Raw genomic sequence first — 13,991 nt, forward strand, 5'->3', positions numbered from 1 at the left:
CACCCTATATTGAAGTTTTTTTGTTTTTTTTTTAAGCACAGAGATCACCCTGCAGTGTTGTGGATCCCAGTTCCAACTGATACATCAATAATACACTCTGAGCACCTGAGGCTCAGGGATCACTTCAGAAGAGGAAGTGTGGTGGTTTGAATATTCTTGGCCCATAGGAAGTGGCACTATTAAGAGGTGTGGCCTTGATGGAATAGGTGTGGCTTGTTGAAATAAGTGTGGTCCTGTTGGAGGAAGTGTGTCACTGTGTAGGAGGGCTTTGAGGGATCCTAGTGTTCAAGCTCCACCCACTGCTAAAGAGAGAGCTTGCTGCCTGCCTGTAGAAGCAAGTCTCTTTCTGACTGCCTTGGGATCATAATGTGGAACTCTCAGCTTCTCCTCCAGTTGCCATGCCTGCCTAGACACTGCCTTGCTTCCTGCCATGATGATAATGGACTGAACCTCCGAACCTGTAAGCCAGCACCAAATTGTCCTTTATAAGAGTTGCTTTGGTCATGGTGTCTCTTCAAAACAATAAAAACCCTAAGACTGAAAAATAAAAATTTCTAAGAGCCAGAGGAAGAGAAAGTTTGCTGTGAGGTTATGTCTCCTAGAAATGTCTAAGAAGCTACGTACCCATGAAGTTTCACTAGCTTGAATGCCTAAATACAAGCTGAAAGGGGCAACACTGATAGGCATGCTAATGTAGACAGGAGGGACACTCATATGGCCTAAACCCTACCCAACGAACTACAAGTAACAAAGGAATGCTGACGGCAGGAGGAATAGTCTTCCTCAGGCAAGAGCACATGGGTTGGTTTTACAATACCAAAAAATCAGCCTTAAAAACGTACATACAAGTAACATTATAGGGACTGAACAGGTTGTGTTTATTTATTTAAGAAGTTAATTTTAAAGAGAACAAGGTAGGGTTGATTGGGAGATAAATGGGGAAGGGGAAATGATATAATTATGTTATAATCTCAAAAATTAAAATTACAGAATAAAATAAGGGAAAGTTACTATATACCTGTTAGAAAGGTAAAAAGCTGGTATTTTGACACCACCAAAATCCAGGCAAAGATATGGACTGAGTTTTGATTTGCTGCTTGGAGAATGTGAAGTGACATAGCCACTTTGGAAGAATTAGATTTCATTAGATTTATAAATTCAAACCTACTTTTGTCATAGGACTCAACAAGCATGTTTCCTTATAGTCCCAAAGGAATCAAAATCATTTTATTAAGACATCCTACATTCAGATGTGTACAGTAGATTTATTCAAAACCACCAGAACTTGGAAAGAATCACGATGTCCCTTAGTAGGTGAATGAATAAACAGCAATACATTCCGAATGTGGAATATCTCTCAGTGCTAAAAAGAAATTGGGCCATTGACCCATGATGAAAGACAAAGGAAAATGAACCATAAATGAAGGAAGTCAACCTAAAAAGGCTTCATTTAATGGCATGACATTCTGAAGAATGCAAAACTAAAGAAACAATAAAAAAAAAAGATGAGCCAAGAGGAAAAAAAAAGTAGGAATGAGTAAAGCTCAAAGGATTTTAAATGCAGTGAAAATACTTAATGATATTATAATGGTAGATTCCTATACATTAGTTAAAAGCCATAGAATACACCACCCTGAGAGAGAACCCCGTTTTAAATGATGTATTTAGGGTGACAATGTGTTAATGTATGTTCATAATTGTAACACATGTACGACTTTGGCATAGGATGCTGATTGTGGAGTGGGTGATGTATGTCAAAGACAAGGCGTGTAAGTTCTTTCCATTTGATTTTGTTGGGAACTTAAAAAAGTCTAGTTTGGTTTTGGTCCTCTTTTGGTTTGGTCTGGGTTTTGGGGACAGGGCATCTTTATTGTGTAGCCTTGGCTGTTTTGGAACTCACTGTGTAGACCAGACCAGCCTCACAGAATTTGCCTCTGCCCCCTCTGCTTCTCTGCCCCTCTGCCCCTCTGCCCCTCTGCCCCTCTGCCCCTCTGCCCCTCTGCCCCTCTGCCCCTCTGCCCCTCTGCCCCTCTGCCCCTCTGCCCCTCTGCCCCTCTGCCCCTCTGCCCCTCTGCCCCTCTGCCCCTCTGCCCCTCTGCCCCTCTGCCCCTCTGCCCCTGCCCTTGTCCATGGCCCTGCCCCTGCCTCTGTCTCTGCCTCATGCTGGGATTAAAGGAGAGTACCACCACACCCTGTTAGTCATGTTTGTTTGTTTGTTGAATGACAAAGACTGATAGTAATTTGTTAATATTTCAATAATTAGGTGACAGATATATTAACATTAAACTCTGTAGTATTTTTTGTGAGCTGACAAAAGCATTCATTGTTGTCTTTTTCCTGACAGTAGATGCAATACAATCAACTGCTTCAAGCTCCTACTACCTTGATACCCCTCCCATGATGTACTTATTGTACCCTGCACTAACTGTATACCCAAAATAAACAATCGTCCCTTCTTTAAGTTTCATTTACAACATTTTATTATTCAAATTAGGTGTGTGTGTGTGTGTGTGTGTGTGTGTGTGTGTGTGTGTGTGTATGTGTAGGCTAGTATACAGATGACAGGGGATCTTCTGGAGCTGGAGTTCTAAAAGATTATGAGTCACCTCACATGGATGATGTGAACTGAACTCAGGTTCTTTGAAAGAGCATGCTTGTTTCTAACTGTTCCGCCATCTCTCCGGCCCCATGTAAGTTGCTTTTGTTTTCTGGGTTTTTTTTTTTTTAATCATAGCAACAGGATAAGCAACTAAGACGCTTGCTTGTAGGCACAGTGCTGATTATTTTACAAATACTAACTCATTTCCTATGAAAGTCACTCTGTCTACATACTAGAATTTGCCTTTCCTCCATGAGAAAGCTAAGTACCCACAGCTATTACCTAGTGATGGAGATGAGGTTTCAGCTTGAGATCTGGGTCTAAGGCAGACTCCTGTACTCCCTTTCACTAACAAAAGCAGTAGTGCGGCTTGAGCTTTCCCATCTAAACAAAACCATCTGAAATCCAAAAGTGCTCCCAAATTCCAAATTTTAAAGAAATTTTTGGAATAGTTCAGACTTCAAATTGTCAGACTAGTAATATCGCTGAAAATATTCCAAAAAACAAGACAAAACTAAAACCAAACAAAACAAACAAACTAAAACCAACCAAAACATGAAATGCTTTAGATCCAAAACTTGAAACAAGACTATTCCACTGACAGTGACAACAGGAAACATAACTATCATCATTTTAAAGCAAATATATTAAAGCTAACCCTTGCGTTACATAAGTGCCTGTGTTATTTCAATAGATTTTACAAGGAAAAATGAAAACTTGACAGCTTAATGGCTGAAAGTATTAAGTTACCTTCTGTTTTTCTCTATAATCTTCTCCTTCAAACTTGTACAAACTTTGTTCAAGGTCCATTCTGAAATTTCTTAGAGATGACTCTCCCATTTTCTGCATGCGTTCATTCATCTCTGCAGTCTAAAGTTGAATATATTGAAATGAGAAAATTATCAGTGAATCAACTTACAAAATGTTAATTTTCTATTTTTCTGGAATTCAGTTTGACATGAATTATCTACTCTGCTAAGTTGCAAGGGAAGAACGAAATACTAGAGCTGGAGAGATGTCCCAGCAGTTTAAGCACTTGTGGCTCTTGTACAGAGAGGCTCAAGTTCAATTCCTCGCACCACGTGGTGGCTCACTCATAACTCCGATCCAAGTCTATTTAACACTCTCTTCTGTCCTCCAGGTACACCAACCATGCATGTCGTGTGCAGGCATTTATGCAGGAAAATTCTCATACATGTAAAATAAATAAAATAAGATAAAATAAAAATTCTAAAAATAACGCACAACTGAGTGAGAGGAGGAGGGAAAGAACACGAGAGAGAACATATTTTTCCTGACATTATGGTAAAATGTGTGGTAGAGTACTTACATATAACATGCAAGGCCCTACATTCTATATCCAGTCACACACACACACACACACACACACACACACACACACATCTAAAATTTTAACTTCTCTCAAGTATTTGAAAAACATCAAATGTTTCATTCCCAAATATTTTCATTCAGGACTTCTTTACAGGACATTTATCACTAAAAATGTATCTATATTATAATTTCCATTGTATAATTTTAATGAGAGAAATTGCTAGTACTTCCATAAAGGTAAAGTTAAACTATGAGACTTTTGCATATTGATATAAAACATAGTAACACAAGATTGTTCTATGACCTTTAAAACAAAAGCAGTTTGAGCATCAAATTGAATCTTTGCAGGATATATTTTTACTACATTTGTCATAGTTTGTTTTTATTTCCTAAATGTTATAAACTGCCAGTTTGGTCCCCACTGCAATGGTATTGAATTGGCGGAATATCAAAGAGATGTTGATTATGTCTTTAAGAGAGATTAATGATTTTCCCTCAGAAGTAAGTTAGGTCTCAGAGGCCTGCTCTCTAGCTCTTGTGTGGCTGGATTAATTACTATAACAATGGGTTGTTACAAAATCAGAAAATCTTCTTCTGCACTTCTCTTACTTCCTCTCTCTTGTGCACACATGTTCCCACCACATAATGCTATCCTCCACGAGGCCCCCACTGGAAGCCAAAGCTGGCACCAGGTTCTTGTACTTCCAAACATCTTTTTCCCCTACAAAATAGTCAGCCTCTGGTATTTTGTTGTAGAATGATCAAAAGAACTGAGACAGTCCTGAACATGTTTAAAATAGGCATAGATATGCAATCCACAAAACCTATACAATGATTAAGTCAAAAGGCAAACAACCCAGGTTTTTTTACCAAGTAAATTGGGGGAAAATACACAGAGAGAGTTATCTTATGTACAATCTGCGTGCAGTTTTTTAAAAAAGAAAATATTTCTGTAAGGACAACTAACTAGCTATGAACCACCTAAAACTTTGAGTAGTTACTGGATATTAAATGTCTGATGTTATTAAAAATACTGAGGTAGCTTCAGGTGAGACAAAGCTGTGATGATTATTTTTTTTAAGTATAAAGTGCGATAAGCACAAGGAAAATCATTAGTGCATTCAGTTTCCCTTCTCTTCTGTTTGAAACTAAGCATCATTTGTGGAATGGCCACATTAGACATAAAATTGCAATATTGTAAAACTAGGTAGGGTGATTTGATAAAGAATGATTTAATGTCTCACACTGTTTACAAAATGCTTTCTATTGTATTGTGTGTAATACAGTGTAAAACACAATCGCACAACGAAGTCCATCCATGTGAGATTAAGCACGGGATGCAATGGGTATTTTCAAAAAGACATAAAGTCACTTGATTTTAAATGCTAATGTGACTGACCTTAAAATAGGAGTTAAAACAAAGTAAAGCAGAGCCCCACGCTGGCAAAGACAATCCTTCTTAGGAAGAACTTAACTTAATTTGAAACATGCAGTTCACCCCAACACAACATATAAATGTATAGGTTGTAAATAACCCATTATGGAAATGCAGTGCTATTTTCAACCAACCTTCTTTTCCCCTCTTTCCAGAATAGTTACAATGTCTTCATCCGTCAGCTCACTTTCTTTACAGGCAAAAACGTGTGTGGCTCCATGGCGTATCATTTGTAGCATTTCCTCTTTTGCCAGCTTGTTGGATTGTTGGTCAATGAGTCTCCCTAATAACAATCAAAATGGAATATATTCAATTACACTTCAAAGAAAGTATAATGATTCCGATGAGACACATTGGACTAAATCATACATAAAGCAGATTTATGAGAAAATTAGTAAGTAACTGCAAGTTTTTCTTCTACCACATTTCCTATTTCACTGTTCTGTTAATATGTTTTTGTGTTCCAATTCCATTTTTCATTACTTCTCTGCATGGAAAGATGCTCTGATGTATATTCATTTAAATTTTCAGAAACCAATATATTTCTGCTAACCAATAGTATAAGATACCACAAAAGTCATGTCATTGGCATTCAAGTATAACACAGTGAATTTATTTCATGTACTGAGGGCATAGGCTTAAATTACAAAGATTACAAACATCTTTTCTCGAAGATTATTTACATACAGGTAACAGTATATAGACTGAGCATGGTATATTTAGGAATATGCATATGCATACACACATGTAATAACAATCTATTAAAAAGAGGTCATTAATTTGAAAGAGCAAGGAAAAAATATACATTTGTGTGCATATATACACATACCCATATACATGCATAAATATACATATATATACATATATGTATATGTTTGGAGGGAAAAAAAGAAACAGCTGAATTATAATATGAGCCAAAAATGAAAGGAAAAAGTTTATTTTCACTAAGTTTGTGATTTTCAGTCAACCTTTCTTGAAAAGCAGTATCCTCTGAAGGAAACTAAATGTGTTTTACACCTCCTCAAATTAATGAAGTTTCTACATAGAAATACCTTGCTGTATAACAATTGAATCAAGTCTCAGTTTTATCTCAGCTCTCTCTACAATCCTTTCTTCCACTGTGTTGTCTGTAATGAGACGGAAGACTCGTACTGGCTTCTTCTGACCAATGCGATGTGCCCGATCCTAGCAGAAAGAAATCCAACTGTAAGATACTAGAGACGCTAGGAAAAAAAGACTTAAGACATCGAACTACAACGCCATAAACATCTGAAAACAAAAGCCAGACTTAAACCTCTCTAAACCTGTCACTTTTGAAAGGAGGATGATGGATGCTAAGAATATCCAAAGACTTCTGGGAACAAAGAAATTTCAAAGTGTGCTGTGCTGCTACTGGGAAACTTCCAGAATGTCATACAGCTAAGGCTTCTGCACTGAGTTACTAGGTAACGTTAACTCACTAAATGCAAACATCTCCAGGAGGAGCGAGGAGTTTTTGAAAAAAGCAAAGCAGTTAGCAAGGGCTGCTATGTTAACAAATGTCTGCTTTATCTCATCGTCAAGGAGTTCTTTCTGCTTACCAAGGCAATTCTGGGATGCATAGTAAAGGCTCATAAATATTAATGAGATCTTCATAATTTTAAGATTGTAGAATTGCTCCAATGGTTTATAATTAGCAAAGGTGGCAGGTGGCAACTTCTGGCAAACTATAAGCATGTGGAGAGTGTGTTTAAAATGCAGAAACTAACAGAGCAAATGAGAACAGAGGGGAGGTGGAGAGAATCAAAGAAACAGGCTTGAAAAAGTCCCTGTAGTAAATGGAAAAACAATACAGTCCAATAACCAAATGTTTCAATAAGGCGCTTTCAAAGACGATTCAACTAAACTAAAACCTAAAACTTCCAACTCCAACCAGCAATCTGTGAGTGACCAGACTGTGACAAAAGGTAAGATAAAACATTCTCTTACACACGCGCGCGCGCGCACACACACACAACTTGATGGCTCAGTGGAGTATGAGGACTTAAGTTGGGATCTCTAGCACCCACGTAAAAGCCAGGCAAGGTGGGGCTCACTTACAACTCTAGCACTGAGACTGAGACTTGGGGCAGGGCTGGGGGCACTGATCAACCTGTCAAACCAAAGTGACAAACTCCAGGTTCAGTAAGAGAACCTGTCTCAAACATAAGATAGAGAAGCAATTGGGGAACATATCTTCATGTCAATTTCAGGCTTTCAAATGTGCTCTGTCAGGAATGCACACCCATACAAATGTATACAACACATGCATGCACACGCACACATTTTTTATAACCTCAAATAGCACACTTTCCTTTCTTACATGTTTACCGTTTCATCCCAATTACTTTATTACTAATGTGAAAATGTAACATTTTCAAATTTCAGTACTAAAGATTTTTTAACAGTGTTTAGCCATGCATCTGGTCTAGAACTCCTTATGTAGACCTGGTTGACCTCAAACTGCACATAGAGATCCCCCTGCCTCTGATTCTGAGTTCTGGGATTAAAAGCCATCGTGCCTGACCTAAAGATTTTAGTAGGCATTTGTTAAGCAAAATAATGAGATTAATTTTTAATCCTTTTCATTTAGATAAACTCAGAAAGCCTCCTCAACACGCAAGAATAGGAAAAATTTGATATACATAGATATGGATGTAGATTAGGTATAGATATATACGTATAGATATATAGATATAGATTAGATATACGTATATAGATAGATATGTAAGTTTTACAGTTTTATTTTTAGCTTTCATTTCTTTTGTTTTCACACTTAACTCAGCAACTTTAATTCTAACCTTCACAAAAATCACTCCAAAACCGTTACCCTGTAATCATGCATTACCTTTGTTCTATGTAAACAATAGCATTCTGAGGTTCAATGATTTCCTTGTATCATTAAATGGTACTAACCATAGCTTGTAAATCAACCTGAGGATTCCAGTCTGAATCATATAGGATAACCACGTCAGCACTTGCCAAGTTAATTCCGAGTCCTCCAGCCCTAGTACTCAGCATAAAGATGAATTTGCTGCTATTCGGAGCATTGAAGGCTTCTATTGCTTCCTTTTTTAATTCACAAAGAAATATAAAAAGAGAAAAACTGAGTTACATTCCAAATTTTAAGAAAGAAAAAAGTTAGCATGCTCACAGAAAATACTTTTACACTTTGTATATAATACTCTCTGTAATTAATACGTTATAATATTATTCTCTTCCAAGCCACTTCCTTATACACTGCACTATGTAATTTGCTGGAGAAAATGTGTCTTTTTAAAGAAATTTGCAAATGTTAACCAATAGAGACAAACATAGAACAATCATACAAATAAATATAACTAAGCGAATCATTCATTTGCATTCTTTGAAATAATAGTAAGACTATTCTACTTGATTAAAAGCTGAACTCTATCTTTGGGTAACAGGGCAGAAATGTCCATAGCATTGTGAGGACTGGTAGACAAGGTGTGGCTAAGATCAATCAAGAGAGAAAAGTGGAGAAATTCAGATGAGAGTAAGATGCTCTACATCAGTATAACGACAAAGGGAAAGTGGTCAAGAAAAGTGGAATGACATGCCCGGGAACATTTAGCCACGAATCTTTAAAATTAATGTTAATATCCTCTACACAAAGTTCTTATAGAAACTGATTAGGAAAATACTGTCTTCCATAAAAAATAGAACCTGAAAGGAGGAGAACTTCTTCTACTCACACAATAAATACAAATGTTCAAAACTACAAGAATAATGTTAGTTTCTCACTAGGAATCAAATAGATGAAAAGAAACAGTAGAATGACACTTTAAGGATAAATAGAAATGGGAATACTCAAAGCTCATGTGGGAACAGAGGGATATTGCTTCTGGGAGGGTGAATTGGAACAACCTCTCTAGAAAGCAATTTGACATTGTGCACCAAGACCCTTAATACGGTTCATACCCTTTGACCCGGTCAAGCCTCTTCCAGGAACTTACCCTAAGGAAATAATCAGAGATGCGCACGAAATTTATGTATAATGACTTTCACTGTAGCATAACTTACAACAGTGAAAAAGTGGAAACAACCCAAATCATCAGCAATAAAGGGACATATTATGTAGAGTACATCATTAAGCCTAAATATTTTCCTAAAACTATATATAGTGATTTTTTTATGGATAAAGTGCAATATAATCCTGATTAAAAGTACTAATATATTGAACTTTATGTATAGCGCATATATAGTATGGTACCAATTTCTTTCATATTATTTCCCATAAAGATTTCCCATATAACTGATTTTGTTAATCTCTCTCAGTATGTGTATATTACTTATATACTCACAAAATGCACAGTTTTTTTAATGCAATAGGGAAAAATGGTATATGTTCTAGTCAGACAAGGTGCCTAGCAGGACTATAGTCAGTAGAGCATCAAACTGTGGAGTGCAGAATGCATAAAGGTGTGGTGACAGGTGCAAAAACCTGGAAGTGAAGCATAACTTAACTCAGCCATATCTGAAACACAAGCCTTTAACTCTTCTGGGACACAATTTAATGTGGCACAAGTTTGTCAGTACCTTAACCAGATTTTTCAGGAGAACCACTGGGAAACACCAGGTGCCTAGCTTATAGTATCTTCTGGCTAAATGTTAAGTCCTTTCCCTATAAAACTGAAACCAATTAAGTCAGAGGATGATCAGAGGCCTAGCTAGTTTATCCATAGGGAAAGGGCAAATGTCAGAACTATTGAGGGAAAAAAATCTTTACTGCTGATACACAGAGGAAAGAATCAAATATAAAAAGACATGAAATTATTATATAAATAGCAACATAAACAGGACCTCTCCCAGAGGGGGGGGGGGGGAATGGCTCTGACGTCTCTGTATTCAAATGGGATGCCTGTAATTCAAAATCTTTGAACAAAGAATAATATTAAAGTTCAAAAAAGAGATAAGTGAAGGGAGGGGAAGGGCAAGAACTCTGAGAAGGGGGATGGGGCAACATTTGGGATGTAAATAAATAAAATAGTTAATAAATAATAAAACAAAGAAAGAAACACAACAGAAAAAATTAAACAAAACAAAACTAAAAATTCAAGAATTTGTGTGTAGCTAAGTAATGAACAGAGAAATAGGTCCGAAGTGACAACTGGCATTTTGAGACCAGATAATACCTACTAAATACTGCCTTCATGTCCTTTTCATTCTAGCAAGAAAGGGCATTCATCTTTAACAGTACTGAAGAGGTTATGCTTATGAAGAAAAAGGTTCTCAGGACTAAGTCAACAAAAGTGTCAAGTAACTATGTCAGAGCACTTCAAACTATGAGGTGGGAGATAATTAAAGTTTTAAAGCATCCTTTTCTGTGTAAAAGTTACCATAGCTGTTTCCTTTTCATTGGTAACAGTAAAGCTTTAACATAAAAGTCTGTGTGCTGTTGGCAAAGCTGCACTATGTATGTGGTAGCCAGACTTCAATAAGGGTGTGCATAAGAGACAGAAAGCCTTGACAATGGAAAGAACTGTGGAAGTAGAGGAACATGGCCTGAGAAGGTGCCTGACACAGAAAGACCTGTGTGCAATTTCCTGTCACACAGGATATAGTGCACTGTGTGGTTTTAAACTGTTTGTACCTATTATGCCCACCAATCTTCACAATGTCTCAGGAAGAAGCATTCGTATCCATTTTATCTTTATTGTACTATTAAAGATACTGAGGCTCATAGAATTAAATGGCTAATAGAAAGTGGTGGTGTTAGTGCTAAAAATTCAGATCTTCAAACCAAGTTCCGGGTATTTTCCACTATACCATAAATCTTGTGCATTTGCATTTGCCCTTAACATGAGTATTGTTGAGAGAGAGAGAGAGAGAGAGAGAGAGAGAGAGAGAGAGAGAGAGAGAGAGAGAGACCCCTAAAGGATCATAGAAAAGAGAGAAAGAAATAGCAAAGCTATCCACAAAGTGATTTAATGGGTTTTAAATGCCTTCAATTATGCCTTTTGTGATGGATAACCTAAAGACTTACAAGAATTTCCAAATATGAAGAAGATATTGGGTGCTAGGTAGGTATACTTATTCATGATTACGAACAAACATTTGACCATCCTAAAACCCCAGACTCATAAGTACCTACACCTATTTTGTCATATTTCACTTTTATAAAAACCCTCCACAGCCAAGACTGTCCTTTCAATACTAGACTTGGGTGATCATATATGTTAGCCAAATGACCACCATTAGACTCCACAAATGGCAAGGGTCCACCATGGGACACAAATTCAGAAAGGAAAAGAAACACATAATCTGAAGTCGGGGAGTCATTTTGAGAGACAGTAATCAATGGAGCAATGACTAAAAGAGATTGTGTTCTTAGAAAAGCATATATCTGAAGAGCCTAGGATGGTTTGGAAAAAATCAGTGGAATGGAAACTAAACGTGGAAGAATGATTATAGAAGAAAGATCATGGTGGCAGTAAGAAAGTCAGTATCACTGAACAGTAGAACAGACTAAAGCTTAAAACAACAGCAAAGAAACATTGTGCAACTGAATGCCGATTTTTGATATCTTGCATCACTTTCCTGTCCTCACCTCTCTTTCTTCATGTGGGGTTTGTCCATCCAGTCGACAATACTCATAACCACGCCACATACAATAATCCTCCAAAATGTCTAGCAGTCGAGTCATCTGGCTAAAGATGAGAACTCTTGATCCTAAATTATTTCACCAGAAAATAGAGTTAAACGTGTGTAAAGTATAAAAATTACATGATGAAATGCATTATCTTTGTGCAATTCATATATGCAAATAATTCCAGTTAACCTTGAAAGTCAAAAAGGGAAAAAAGCATAATAAACAATCTAAATAATATGGCATACGAACATGACAACACAAACACATACACAAAAAGAAAGAATGCTACACAAAGTTATCTATGTGTTACACTCTAAGGTTTTCTTTAGTTCTTAAAAAATCTTGCAGACAAGCTTCTGTAAGGCAAAGGACACTGTGGTTAGGACAAAACGGCAACCAACAGATTGGGAAAAGATCTTTACCAATCCTACAACAGATAGAGGCCTTATATCCAAAATATACAAAGAACTCAAGAAGTTAGACCGCAGGGAAACAAATAACCCTATTAAAAATGGGGTTCAGAGCTAAACAAAGAATTCACAGCTGAGGAATGCCGAATGGCTGAGAAACACCTAAAGAAATGTTCAACATCTTTAGTCATAAGGGAAATGCAAATCAAAACAACCCTGAGATTTCACCTCACACCAGTGCGATTGGCTAAGATCAAAAACTCAGGTGACAGCAGATGCTGGCGAGGATGTGGAGAAAGAGGAACACTCCTCCATTGTTGGTGGGATTGCAGATTGGTAAAACCATTCTGGAAATCAGTCTGGAGGTTCCTCAGAAAATTGGACATTGAACTGCCTGAGGATCCAGCTATACCTCTCTTGGGCATATACCCAAAAGATGCCTCAACATATAAAAGAGACACATGCTCCACTATGTTCATCGCAGCCTTATTTATAATAGCCAGAAAATGGAAAGAACCCAGATGCCCTTCAACAGAGGAATGGATACAGAAAATGTGGTACATCTACACAATGGAATATTACTCAGCTATCAAAAACAACGAGTTTATGAAATTCGTAGGCAAATGGTTGGAACTGGAAAATATCATCCTGAGTGAGCTAACCCAATCACAGAAAGACATACATGGTATGCACTCATTGATAAGTGGCTATTAGCCCAAATGCTTGAATTACCCTAGATTCCTAGAACAAACGAAACTCAAGACGGATGATCAAAATGTGAATGCTTCACTCCTTCTTTAAATGAGGAAAAAGAATACCCTTGGCAGGGAAGGGAGAGGCAAAGATTAAAACAGAGACTGAAGGAACACCCATTCAGAGTCTGCCCCACATGTGGCCCATACATATACAGCCACCCAATTAGACAAGATTGATGAAGCAAAGAAGTGCAGTCCGACAGGAGCCGGATGTAGATCTCTCCTGAGAGACACAGCCAGAATACAGCAAATACAGAGGCGAATGCCAGCAGCAAACCACTGAACTGAGAATAGGTCCCCTATTGAAGGAATCAGAGAAAGAACTGGAAGAGCTTGAAGGGGCTCGAGACCCCATATGTACAACAATGCCAAGCAACCAGAGCTTCCAGGGACTAAGCCACTACCTAAAGACTATACATGGACTGACCCTGGACTCTGACCCCATAGGTAGCAATGAATATCCTAGTAAGAGCACCAGTGGAAGGGGAAGCCCTGGGTCCTGCTAAGACTGAACCCCCAGTGAACTAGACTGGTGGGGGGAGTGCGGCAATGGGGGGAGGGTTGGGAGGGGAACACCCATAAGGAAGAGGAGGGGGGAGGGGGATGTTTGCCCGGAAACCGGGAAAGGGAATAACACTCGAAATGTATATAAGAAATACTCAAGTTAATAAAAAAAAAAATCTTGCAGACATCATGAATTTTGCAGGCAAACGGATGGAACTAGAAAATATTATCCTGAGTGATGTAGCCCAGATGCAGGAAGAGATGCATGGTGTGTACTAACTTGTAAGTGAACATTAGCCATAAAGTACAAGATATCTATGATACA

The 13,991-nt window shown here is 37.7% G+C and overlaps 1 protein-coding gene across 8 annotated transcripts in view; it reads right to left on the reverse strand.

Moving 5' to 3' along the window:
* Positions 1–13,991, reverse strand: part of Smarca1 (SWI/SNF related, matrix associated, actin dependent regulator of chromatin, subfamily a, member 1) — an 86,492-nt gene that overhangs the window by 49,037 nt on the left and 23,464 nt on the right. For all 8 annotated transcript variants that reach the window (XR_010061202.1, XM_006257526.5, XM_063280088.1 and 5 more), the window contains 5 exons: positions 11,956–12,077; positions 8,301–8,453; positions 6,419–6,551; positions 5,501–5,649; positions 3,350–3,469 (listed from right to left, as the gene is read on the reverse strand). Coding sequence is in view for 7 of the 8 variants with exons in the window: in XM_006257526.5 (XP_006257588.3) it covers positions 3,350–3,469; positions 5,501–5,649; positions 6,419–6,551; positions 8,301–8,453; positions 11,956–12,077 (677 nt within the window). In the remaining variant the exon portion in view is untranslated. The remainder of the gene's footprint in view (positions 1–3,349; positions 3,470–5,500; positions 5,650–6,418; positions 6,552–8,300; positions 8,454–11,955; positions 12,078–13,991) is intronic.

Source organism: Rattus norvegicus, chromosome X, assembly GCF_036323735.1.
Source record: "Rattus norvegicus strain BN/NHsdMcwi chromosome X, GRCr8, whole genome shotgun sequence".
Taxonomy (NCBI): Eukaryota; Metazoa; Chordata; class Mammalia; order Rodentia; family Muridae; genus Rattus; species Rattus norvegicus.